At 35.8% G+C, this 12,835-nt stretch overlaps 1 protein-coding gene across 1 annotated transcript; it reads right to left on the bottom strand.

The window, feature by feature from the left end:
• Positions 1-324: 324 nt before the first annotated feature.
• LOC125829465 (uncharacterized) lies at positions 325-11,088 on the bottom strand. The gene is made up of 3 exons (XM_049508675.1): positions 10,045-11,088; positions 4,785-5,652; positions 325-781 (listed from the first exon to the last, which is right to left on the bottom strand). Exons 1-3 carry the CDS (start codon positions 11,017-11,019, stop codon positions 735-737), a joined length of 1,890 nt encoding a protein of 629 aa, XP_049364632.1. The 5' UTR covers positions 11,020-11,088; the 3' UTR covers positions 325-734.
• Positions 11,089-12,835: the final 1,747 nt, after the last annotated feature.

Below are 12,835 nucleotides of genomic sequence, written 5' to 3'. Positions count from 1 at the left end.
TTTATTATAAAATTATGGAAAAGAGGTTGGTAAAGTCATTGATGAGATTAAAATATCCTGTATGTGTCTATCTAGATAATTTATTGCCAAGAGTTCAAATTTTATGAATTGATGGTACTAAAATTACTTAAAATGTATTTGCACAGAACTCGTATAGAGTAAAGCATGCAAATTACAGCATTAAAATCTTTAGAGCTCAGTGCCAAATAAGGAAGTAACAACATTAAACTGAGTAGTCCATTTTCAAACAGAACCTCTTGGCTAACACAATAGCCTTTTATATAACCATCTGTTAACTGCTTTAATAAGTTATGGTCCATACAATAAATACCAAAGAACATTTTTTTGATGCAACCACATTAATGAAGATAACTCACAACTGTATTTTTCCAGAATTAGCCAACAAAAAAAAATCACCAAAGTGTGTATGTACAGAAACCACTTTCGACTTTGTCGATATTCTCAAAGAATGACTTGAAACAAACCAAAACCAAAAAGGAAAACAAGAGAAATAAACACACTAACAATTCTTTTCTTTTCCTCTAGATCTATTTAAACTATATGTAAAAAAAGGGTGGCTGGGAGGGGGAGGGGGTTTATTCAGCAATGCGACGTGCAAAAACAACGAACAAACATCTCTGTCCTTTGTGCAGAGTAGCCACAGCAAGAGAGACACTTAGATTCTCAAGCTAATAGATGCTAAATTTCCCAGGACAGGGCTAATTGGCGAAAATTTACACGTTGTCTTCAGTAAGCTGCACATTATATCCATGCTTTATCTCTGCATCAGAGTAAAATTGGGTCAAGTTTAAGGATGAGATCAACCACAACATAGATCCAGAAACACATCTAGACAGCGACAAAAGAGTACCATTTTCAGTAGGAACAATAAATGCTACAAAAATCGGAAACAATTATGAAGTTCATGTGCATTCTAATAACTTGCTTTGCCTATAAGACTAGAAACTCTCATCTCTCCTAGGATCTTAGTTTGATTAGGCATGTCCATTAGACGTAAGTCAAAACTTTGTATTGTATTCCCTCTTATCCCAATTTGTTAGGTGGTCTTTCCTTTTTTTGTCAGTCCAAAAAAGATTAGGAACTCTTTGATCTTAACATTCTCATTTCGCCCTTGCTCTTAAAGGCTTTGATGTGATTTATCCGGGACTCCACCGCAAAGATACATTTAGTATTTTATGCATATATTCAGCGACATAAGAAAAAGGTAAGTGATAAATTCTTATAGGGACGTGTGGGACCACTTCCTTTTTTCTCCTTTTTGTTTTCTCCAATTGCTACACTTGTTTTGTGCATTGTTATTTTGTTGTCTCTTTTTCTCTAACTTCCCTGCTTGTTTGAGGGTCTATCGGAAACAATCTATTTGCCCCACAAAGGTAGAGGTAAGGTTAGCATACATCCCCACCTTCCCCAGACCCCACTTGTGGGATTAAATGGGTGTTATGTTGTTGTTGACGTGTGGGAAGCAATTAATGTAGAAAGTCAAGGTGGAATCCATCGGCAACCCCTTAAAAGTGGCACCAACTTTCACTTAGACATCTCGAGTAGGTCTTGTTCATTTTAAACACACGTAGTAGGGCCCCGTTGTGTCATTTCACACTTTTTGGTGACATGGCATAGTGAGTGTGATTCACTCATGAATGGTGCGTGAAAGGCTTATATTTAGCCAATTTTTATTATATTTTCTCTTCTTCTCCATTTTTCAAGCCACACTACCTCCACTATCTCCCCAAGCTTAAACTCCTTCAATGGAGGTTGGATTTTCGATTCAAATCTGTTCTCAGAAGAGAAAAAAGAACAGATCTGAAACAATAAAAAGAAAGAACAGATTCCAAAAACAAACACAAACTTAAAGTGGGAATGAGGAAAAAGAACTAAAGGGGAAGTAAATGGTGAATTCACACTTAGATACTATCAAAGACTCCATTTTTTCAAACCCAATTCATTTTTTTATTGTTAGATGAGAACATCAATTCTTCGATTCTAATGATTTGTCAATTTTTTATGTTAAAGATTTGTACTTCATTGTCAAATGATTTTTTCTGTAAGAGATAGAAAGAGTTGAGAGGTATGGGACGATGTGGTGGGGGTTGCGGGGAGCTGTGTAAACTATTTCTTTTAGAACATTATTTTTTTATTAAATAGATTTTAAAATAGTTTTTTTCTTTTTTTCTTTTACTTAAAATGTCACATGTAATCATTTAATTAGTTGCTTGCCATGTTATCAGCGACTCGTATTACACTCTCCTTAATATTTCGATGATTGTCGAAATGACACAGCAGAGCCCTACTGCGGGTGTTTAAAATGGACTACACCTACTCCAGTTTCAAAAATAATTAGACTAGGCCTGCTTGAGGTGTCTAAGTGAAAGTTGGTGCCAACTTTAAAGGCTGCTGATGGGTTCCGCTGAAAGTCGACATAGCTAGCAGAGCCATTTAGACTCTTGCAATGAACTGGAATTGTTATCTAAACTGTAGATATTGAGACCCCAAAGAGAAGGAATTACTCAGAAAAGATATGCTTTAGATAACGATTCCAGTATGGCGTTCATTATGATATTTAGGATCACCAAATTCATTGATATTATTACAATTTTGATAAAGAAGAATCACCAAATTTAAAGATCAAAAGAAAAACACAAACAAAACAAAGAAAGATAAGAAACAGGGGCATATAGTTAATATTGACTCTCTTTTATGGATATGGACCATGGTCTTACCACTCATTCTGCTCTACAAACCCAACAACCAAGAACTCATAGGCAGAAAAATGGGATCTCTCAACTAAAAGTGAACCCAAGGATAAGCAGGATAACTCAAATGGCATTTAGATAATCCTAAGGTAGAAGTTAGAACTGTAGAAAATAACACACAGAATCCTGGAAGAAAAAGGTTGAACAACCATTTGACGCTGCTAGAAATTAAAAAATTAATCATTTGTGAATTTCATGGAAGTTCCAAGAGAACTCCTTACTCTATTTGCTTCATCATTCTAATCTTTCACTATTTACAGAAATCACATACTTGCATCACTTGCTGTATACTAGATAATTACTTAATATCCAACTTGCTTCCCTCTCTTCAGGAAGTAATCACAATGAATAAGACTGCTGGTAGTCTAGCAATTAGCAGATATTAGTCTGGAATTGCAAAAGGAGTACAAGGATGGAATATTACTTTTAGAAGGCTACTGCATAACTGGGAGCTGGAAAGAGTTGTTGAAAGACCTTGGAATCATTCCAAGGGTTCAAAGATACTGAAGATTAACTTATATGGAAGCCCACCAGTAAAGGAACTTATTCTGTAAACTCAGCTTATAACATTCTGATTAGGCACAGACAATCAATTAATCAGTGGCCATGGAGATCCACTTGGAAGATAAAGGCACCTTTTAGGGTGGTATGCTTTTCTTGGCTAGTACCAAGAAATGCTTGTCTCACACAGGATAAACTTCAAAGAAGGGGATTCCAACTGTGTTCTAGATGCTTTTTGTGCGGAGCTGCTAGGGAAAATAATAGTCACCTATTCATTCATTGTCCTGTTACTAGACAATTATGGAAACTATTCTTGAACATGGTAGGACTCAGAAGGTCAATGCCAGCAACAAGTGTTGATTTACTGAAATGTTGGAACCAGAATGATGGGGCAGTTAGTCAGAAAAATTGGCGGAAACTTGTCCTGCTTGCATATGGTGGACCATTTGGAAGGAGAGGAACTATAGAGCTTTTGAAGACGAATACAATTTTGTGGGGAGAATCAAGATGAACTGTATATTTTTGTTTTATTTTTGGTGTAAAGAAAGCTATGCTGAGGAGGTTGAATCACTAGTTGATAGGATAGGATCCTTGTGAAGCAGTAGCCTAAGCTTGGTTGGGATTTTGTGAAGTCTTTTTGCAATGTTATGGTTCAACTATTATATATATAGTCATTACCAGTTTTAAAAAAAAGTCCAGCAATTAGCCAGAGGAAAGGCAACGGGTTTACAGAATTAAGAAAGTTGCTGATTCATTTCTCTCACTTAATACTGTAGAAAATAACACACAGAATCCTGGAAGAAAGAGGTAAACAATCATTTGACTCTTCTATAAATTCTTTTTTTTTTATCATTCGTGTATTTCAATGAAAGGTTCAAGAGAACTCCTTACTAGATATTTGCTTCATCATTCTAATCTTTCACTAATTTAAGAAATCATATACTTGCATCACTTGCTGTATATGTTAGATAATTATTTCATATCTAACTTGCTTCCCTCTCTTCAGGAAGTAACCACAATGGATAAGACCGCTGGTAGTCCAGCAATTAGCCAGAGTAAAAGGCAACGGGATTTACAGAGTTAGGAAAATTGCTTATTTATTTCTCTCACTTAACATATTCTTGTTCAAGATTTCAACCACTCCCCAAAATTAGTGGTAGTATTATCATTTTTTTGAAGCTACAGAAATGCATGTGATGGATTAAAATTAACCTATTTGAACAGATACACTTTCAAATCATATCACGAATGATGAAATAAAGACAGATAAAAGAACAGCTCTGTACTGCACTAGCAAAATCCAGAATTCAGTGAATACAAGTTTTTTTTGGGCAATTGTAGTGATATATATACCGAATACAAGATTAATTAAGCAAAGATGACAGAAATTGTAACTTCAGTCAAGTTGACATACACATGATATGGCTTATTTTTCAAGATGCACAATTCACCAATTCTATAAGCTTAGCAGTGGTAGGGCAGTTAACCATTAGAAATTAGGAATCAAATTACCTTTGAGTGAAGCCTTTTTGTACTTATCCTTCCTTTCAACCTCATTTTCCCATCCACAAATATCATCACCGATTTCATCTCTCTCCTCATTTCCAATTTCACTTTCACTTGCTGTCTCCCATTCTGAATCATCAGTTTCCTGGCCACACATGTCTCCAGCATCACCCTCACATTGAACTCCACCATGTTTAATAGCAGCCTCTCTAAATAACCAAGCTGCACGCATCTGCTTTTTTACCAAACGCTCAGCATAATCAGGAACCTTGTTTTGCCTTAAAGACAGATCAGGATCATTTGATTGTGAACACTCATTTATAAACAGAATAGCATCTAATAAGCTCTCCTTAGCTAAACCAAGCATGTCATATGCCTGTGCTCTTCTCCAAAGGCTTTTGGCATGACGGTTCACAGGATTATGAAGACACAATGCACGAGTAGCATCACCTATAGCAGCCAAAGGTTGTTGCAACAAGAGATGACATTGAGCGCGATTGCTGTAGAGCACCACTCTCTCTTTCTTTGACCTCATTGGGCATAATGCCAATGCTTCTGAGTATTTAGCTGCAGCCCCAGAAATATTTCCTGATGAAAACAGGGAATTCCCTTCAAGTTTTACCACCAGTGCAGCTGCCTGTTTGATATGAAGGTCCTCTTTAGGCATATTTTTCTCCCATTTTAGTCTCTGTTTGGAATTCAGTAGTTCTTCAACTTCTTCTTTCACATGGCTATTAATTTGAGTACGACCTGTCCCTTGTGATTCAATACATTCTTGTAGAACATTGACAATAGAGTCTCCAAGCTTCTTATGATCCCCAAGGGATGATATCTCCGCAAGATCCACAAGTGCAGGTACAGCCTTTTCAATAACCTACAGTAAACATAGGAGATAAGAACTTCACAATTTTAGATGTGTCCAGATCTATGGTTAAGATACTGCATGCTCTGGCCTTTTCGGATTCAGCTTATGGCTATAATATTTTTTTTATGACACTTACGGCTATAATATTAATATGGTAACATTAGTCATTAAAAAGAAATTACGAGGATGCTTCGGAGGTAGGATGATCTCATCCTGTGAGCACATCTTGGCTATGAAATATAGATAGAGATCACGCCCAAAAGCTGTAATTTCTATTCAATTGATACCGAATCCAATTTGATTGAACGCAGGGATTCAATTGCCAAGTTAAGGTCTACTACTGACTAGGGTTAAATTTTCAGAAAAACTCCCAGTCTTCCTTATTACTTGTATTTTTTGCATTTACACTTTCTTTTATACATATAAACAAAATCCAAAATTCTAATGTAAGTTGAAAATTACATGTTAATGGATCATAGTGGTACAATACTGAACCTAAAGTGCTAGAGATGAAAATGGCTGCAGTACTTTATAATGATACAATCAGGAGCCATATGAATTGCAGCACTATCAGAAAGAAACACTAGAAATTTCTATACTTAGAGCAATCAAAAGTGCACATGTTTGAAGCAGTAGTACAGAGTTAATAACGCACATGCACATGACTGTTCCTATATTTGATGTCTTCATCTTCCTGGGGTTGCGTTCTATTCAGGGTACTTGTGGTAACACTGATATGGCCACTCTAGAATTTTTTTCTTTTTTCTTTTGAAAAGTCAAATTTATATCTTTGATAAAACAAGGCATCTAAATAGTATTTACAGTCTGGGGACTTTGTTAGCAATTATTGACCATAGAGTTTACTCAAAGTAACTGGTCCTTAGTTAGAGAAGCGTTTTCAATCTGTCATATAGGTTATGTATTTTTTCTCCGTCAAAATATGAATGTCAAAAAAGGACTGTATGAAGGAGCCATCACTATTGTGAGAACATTAGTAGGAGAGACCAAGAAAATTCCCATAACTGTGGGTTCACACCAGGGATCGGGCATTGAGCTCATACTTGTTTACCCTAGTTATGGATGAGCCACTGAACACAATACAAGATAAGGTCCCAATGCTATTTGTTAACTATTGTGCTGATTGACGAAACCTGCTAGGGTGCCAACTAAAAGCTTGAGCTATAGATAAGCAATCGAGATGGTAAGGTTTTTAGGATAAGGAGAAGTAAGACTGAGTACATCTACTGCAAGTTTATTCAGCATTAGAAGAGAGAAATTGAGGTGAATTAGACGTGATTGTGGTCCCTCAACGCAAACAATTCAGAATCTAGTCCATCATTCTAAGAAAACTAAGGATAGATGCAGATATACATAAAATCAGAGTCGGATACTTGCAATATGGAAGTGCTACCATGGTGTTACGTAATAGAAGGATGCCCACCAATGGTGAACAGTAAGTTCTATAGAACAAGTCATAAAACCAACAATATTAAATGAAAGTGAATGTTGGACCACTAAATCCAATACATCCAAAAGATGTGTCACAGAGATGCGGGTAAGATGGATTTGCAGTCATACAAGACTAGACAAGATTAAAAATGACCACATTCCCCAGAAGGTGCAAGCACATTTTGAGGATAGAGTGAAGATCGCTTAGGATGGTTTAATCATGTCTTGCGTCGATCTCCGATGCACCGGTCTGTAGGTGTGAAACCATGGTGAATCAAGGCGTTAAAAAGGGAAAAGATAGACCTAAAATCACATGGAAAGAACTTGTCTGAAAGTACCTACAATCTCTTTGGAATCCATGCAAACTTCGTGAGAGATAAGGCACAAGGGAAGAAAAGATCAATATAGATGATACTAAGTAGTTGGAAGAATATTACAGACATGTTAGCACGTTTACCTTAGGTCCTATGCTTTCTAGTCTTTTAGCCCTATCAGAAAATTTTATGCCAGCAGAAAATATAGTGTCAAGTACTTCTTATTTTTGTAATATTCACCTAGATGACTTTAAAATGGAGAAACATGGACAACAAGAATTTCTATAGCCAACTCTAACTTGTTAGGGACTGAGACATAGTAGTAGTTGTTGTATTCTCTTCTCCGCAAAATGGCTATGATATTCACTTCTCTTTTAAACCTAGAAGATGAGAGACTTCCATAAAGTACAATGAGAAGATTAACATAATTACTCTTCTAGCTAATAGCACTTGCAGATATTTCTCATTGTGCAAGTAGATTTTTCTATCTGTTGCAAAAGGTCTAAGGTGAGTTACTCCAGAAGGATAAACTAATATGATTTCATCACATTGTGTCACTTTCCACCTCTAAAACAGGTTCTCTGGTTCTACCTGAAAATAGATAGGACAAAACAAAACCTACTTAATGGTTCATCAAGAATTCGATCAGTCCTAATTGTATGGCTCTGCTGATTTGGCGCATCTTACCAACAATAAGAGAGATTTATCTATGTTAACAACAGAACTTAACTCAGAATTGTAATACTTGTTAAACAGAATATCTGAGAGATGAAGTAGACCAACCAAACAAGATGCTCATTTTAACCTTTTTCACAGCACAAAGCCAAACACCTTCAAGACAGACAGGCATCACAGATAGTAACAATAGTGAAATCAGGTGCTGTAGGGCAAAAAGCAGAGACCCATGTAAGTTAACATGACCAACACCCTCACACCACCCTCTTTGCTTTAAGTACTTCCGCCTAATACATGAACATAAACGGTCATCCACATGCAAATGAAGACACTGGTACTGGTGGTGGTGGTAGTTGAAGATGCTTTTCAATTATTATGTGATTGAGACAGTGGCGACTCAAGCACTCTAGCGGCCTAAAGCCAAAATTTATTTGGAGGCCTTAAATTTACAAAATAGAATATCTTTTTTCCCCTAAAAAATCTGTTCTTCTAGCTTTTTGAGATGAAAAGTTATTAATATTTTGTTATTATATATTTCTTCTAATAATTCTTTTTCGAATAATAATAAAATCAACTCATTTAATCTCTTTTGAGAATTGTTGATCTTAGGTAAGATTTTTCAATTTTAACTTCAAGAAACTTTTTACCGATGGGGCAACTAACAACTGTTACAGGAACTGTTAACATTATTTTAGAAGAAAAAGCATTTGAAAAAGAATCAAATCTATTTAATTGCTTGAATATGTCTGTTAAGAGTATTATTTTCTACTTGTACTATTTTCCTTAACATTTTTAATTTAGAAAATCAGTCTAATCATCAAATATCAGATTGACTTTTAAGGAACATTCATTAAGTTAATATCTTTTTAACTTCTCGTCATCTGATGAACTCAAATAAGTATTCATACATCCCATAATAATTATTCGATGAGTTATTCACAAATGTAACAAAATTATCTTTCTTTTTCTATGAATTTTTTTACCTTTCAACTTCCCCCACCCCCACCCGGGGGCCTAAAGCAAGTGCCTTACATGCTTTACCATGGAGTCGGCACCAGATTGAGAGGGTATACATTAAACTTCAGAACTCAGGTTCTCCTATTTTGTTGATGAAGCAGGTTCTCCTATTTGCGGATTGATTCTTTTCTTCGTTTTTCTATTTCTTTCTAATATTTACTAATACCATCTCATTAATAATTCATCTCTCAAGTGTTGCATGTTTGTCTTCAATTCTTATTCTAGTATTCACAGACTTCATCAAATGGAGCTGAATATCCCAAGCTAAGTAGCAGAATACATAGTACAGTATTCTGAGACCTGTTCTCAGGACATCTGATTTTTCTTTTATGGACAAGTACAGTGGAACATTACTTTTAAGACAGAAAGTTTCTTTTGGGGGTGATCGCTTATGCCTATAGGGCTATACCGATAGCATGCATGCTTTAAAGTTCACACAGAGTTCCACATCACTAGGACACTCATCTTTTGTTTCCTTCGTCTCTATACAGATTATGGTACACATGCATGCCCCAAATATGAATTCTTATGCAAATTCTGAAGGACCAACCTCTTTGAATTAGAGTCTGCTAGGTGTATGAACAAAATTGACTTCAAAGATCAGTTAAACATCTATGGTAAGATACCTTCATAGTGAACTAAGAGAAGAGTATCCAAGGAGTGAAGTGTACCTATTTTGTATAAACAAGTTCTGGACGCACACATACAACATAGGAAAAGGAATGGAGCACTTTCACATTTAATGGATGGTCTTAACTCTTATATGGTCAAAGTTAAGCTCCAAGAAGTAAAAGAGAGAAATAAAATTATTTATATAGCATACATATGTCATATTCTACCATTAGTGCTCTATTCTGCCACCTGATTATATTGAAAGTAAAACCAATACCGAATAAAATATTCCAGCTATTAGCTCCAATAGAATAGTTCTAGAGAGCATAATTACCTTATGACAGGTACTTGGATCCTGGAGCAACCACAAAAGACAGTCAATTGCCATATACTGCCAGTCATCCGATGAGCGAGCTATATTGCACAATGCCTCTATAATACCAGGACATGCAGCAGCAGGCCCTCTACCAAGCTTGTGATGGCAAATTGTCCTTAACAGACCGATTCCAGCAGGGGAGTTTTCATTAACAAGTCCACCCCACATTCCTGGAAGCTTTGCTAGAAATTCTGGCTTGCAAATAGTAGGAAGAAATTCAGGCTTGAAAGCAAAGCAATTAATAAGCTGAAGGGACCAACATTGTAGCTGACTGGCCCATTCTTCTGCCTTCCGGGACTCCATTTCAACTCCACCCATGCCACGTGTAAGAAGGTCACAATGATAACTAAGTCTTCTATCAACATATTGGTAAAAGTGAGAGTAAACAATTTCAAGAGAACTCATCGCGAGTTGGATGGAGAGCTCTAGAATCTCACCATGACTTGCAACAGCTGGAAAAGTGCTGGCATAGGTAGCTAAGTGTCCTAAAGCTCTCACTGCAACTCTCTGTTCAACCCAAGTTAGCCTACCTCTCAAAAGTTCAACTAAAGGAGGGATGATTCCAGCACGCACAGCTCTATCAGCAAACTCTTCCATATTCATAGTATATGATCCAATTATATGTGCCGCATAATAAGGAATATATATATTTTGGTCATGTGAAAGCCAGCGGCGGTTCTTTAAACCCTTCCAAATAAGTGCTGACATGCATTCAAAAATCCCCAATTCAATGAACTCCGGATCGTTAGGATGTGCCATGGCAGTGTTCCATAGGCCACTGATGGGAAGAACTTGACCATCATCATCCTGTGAAGGAAGTTCTCGAAAAAACTTCAATATACTTGCTCGGCGCTTGCTTGGGTTTCCTTCTTTCATGACACAGAAGAAGCATCCCGGGTATGGACAGTCAGCAGAAGCTTTATCCATGCTCATCTAACCGAAAGAGTCAGAATTTACTTTTAAATCCACCTTCTTGTCGGCAATGTACCTGCAAAGACACGTTGGATTGCCTCTGTGAAGTTTTGAAATGCATTTTGCAGCAGAAATCATAAGAAGAACTAAGAAGTCAACAAATGTGCATAACATAAGAACTTCGATACTCTTCCTCAAGTCACTAGCAACACATCAAATTGAGGCCAATGGCTTTAGTCTAATCAAGAGTTCATGAAATGGCAAGAAATTTTATTTATGATTTATTTGTGAGTTAGGGGCTTCATCACCCCTCCTGCCGGGCTTTCAAATTTGCTTAGGGCAACAATAGATCCAAGTATGAAAGGGCATTCTATTTGAAAAAAATATATCTTGAAAGTGTGAGGTCAATGAACCAACCAAATCCACAAAAAGAGTAACTTTCAGGCAAGAAACACATAGCCCAGCTGCTATTGGGAACTAAAAATAGGGAAATTAAACTTACAAAACAATGTACTTCCACATTTTCCATTTCTTACACAAGTTCCACTATCAAGTCTACTCCTTTGCCCATATTCAATTACTCCACAATTTACGCGAAATTACAGTAACAATCTACAGAAAACACAAACTTTTAAAGAACCCAGTTCCCCTTGTACCTTGAACCATTCATTACTACAAATAGACAATGCATAAAACCCCAAGTCTAAAAGGTAAATGAGAGAAGCAAACATCTTCAAAAAACAGACAAAACTGCTGATCCTTGCTATAAAGTTGGCATCTTGCAAAATTAAACAGATCTAAACAACAATTAAAACAAATCAAGAACAAGTAACCCCATATAATTGTAGACAAATTGAGATTTACAAAATTAATAAACACCACCCAAAACCTTTTTTTCACTAATAAACCACTCAAAACAGTATAAACAACAAGCAATAACAACAAGAAAACAAAACCAACCTGCCAGAAAAAAACCAGAAACAAAGAGAAGAATTGAGAAAGTTACTTACTTGGTCTTAAGAAGCTTGGAAAGAAGAGGCAGAGTGGTTCTTTTTCAAAAAATAAAACTTGGGTATGCAAAAGAATACAGCAAGAAGCAGCTTTCAGACAAAAGATTGTGTTTTTTTATTATTATTGTTTGAGAATTTTGTATGTCTCCTCACTCTTGACTGTCAAATTTCAAGACTGGATTTTTTTTTTTGTTTGTGTAAATTGGTCTTTTCCCTTTGTGCTGAAGGGGTGTGTGTGGGGGAGGCTAAAGAGGGGATCCTGACTATTTTTTATTTTTTAAAATTTTTTAATATAAAATAAAACAAATCTCCAATATACTCTTTGATTTTTTTTCCTTCTAAATAACTTCAACAACTATCTAGATCACAACCAGATCAATTATAAGAAAGTAAAGATATAATAATAATAATAATAATAATAATAATAATAATATTCTATGTTATCTTGATATTTCTTTCAAAGGATTGACTATTGTTAAATTTGATGAATGTTGTTAAAGATAAAAAAAAAATACACAATTCTTTAATGTACTTAATTGACTCAAGTGAGTGTTTAATGGGTAAATTGATATTTATATCTAACTAATCATTATAGGGAAAATTATATAACAAGGAAACGTGTGATATGTCATTACGATAAATTATTATAGCTTAAAACATTATAATCTGTAGCTATATGTAAGATTTTATAGCAAACTTTTATCTCCTCTCTTCAACTCTCTTGCCTCTCTCCTCCTACCCCTTCCCCCTCCTATCTCCCCCCCCCCTCTTTCCAGCCCAAACAACTATAGCCCAAAAACATTCCACATAATATGACAATTGTATTT

This window comes from Solanum verrucosum, unplaced genomic scaffold (assembly GCF_900185275.1).
Source record: "Solanum verrucosum unplaced genomic scaffold, falcon-dt-bn FXZP01000031.1, whole genome shotgun sequence".
NCBI classification, from domain to species: domain Eukaryota; kingdom Viridiplantae; phylum Streptophyta; class Magnoliopsida; order Solanales; family Solanaceae; genus Solanum; species Solanum verrucosum.
This window is presented reverse-complemented; position numbering and strand designations above follow the sequence as displayed.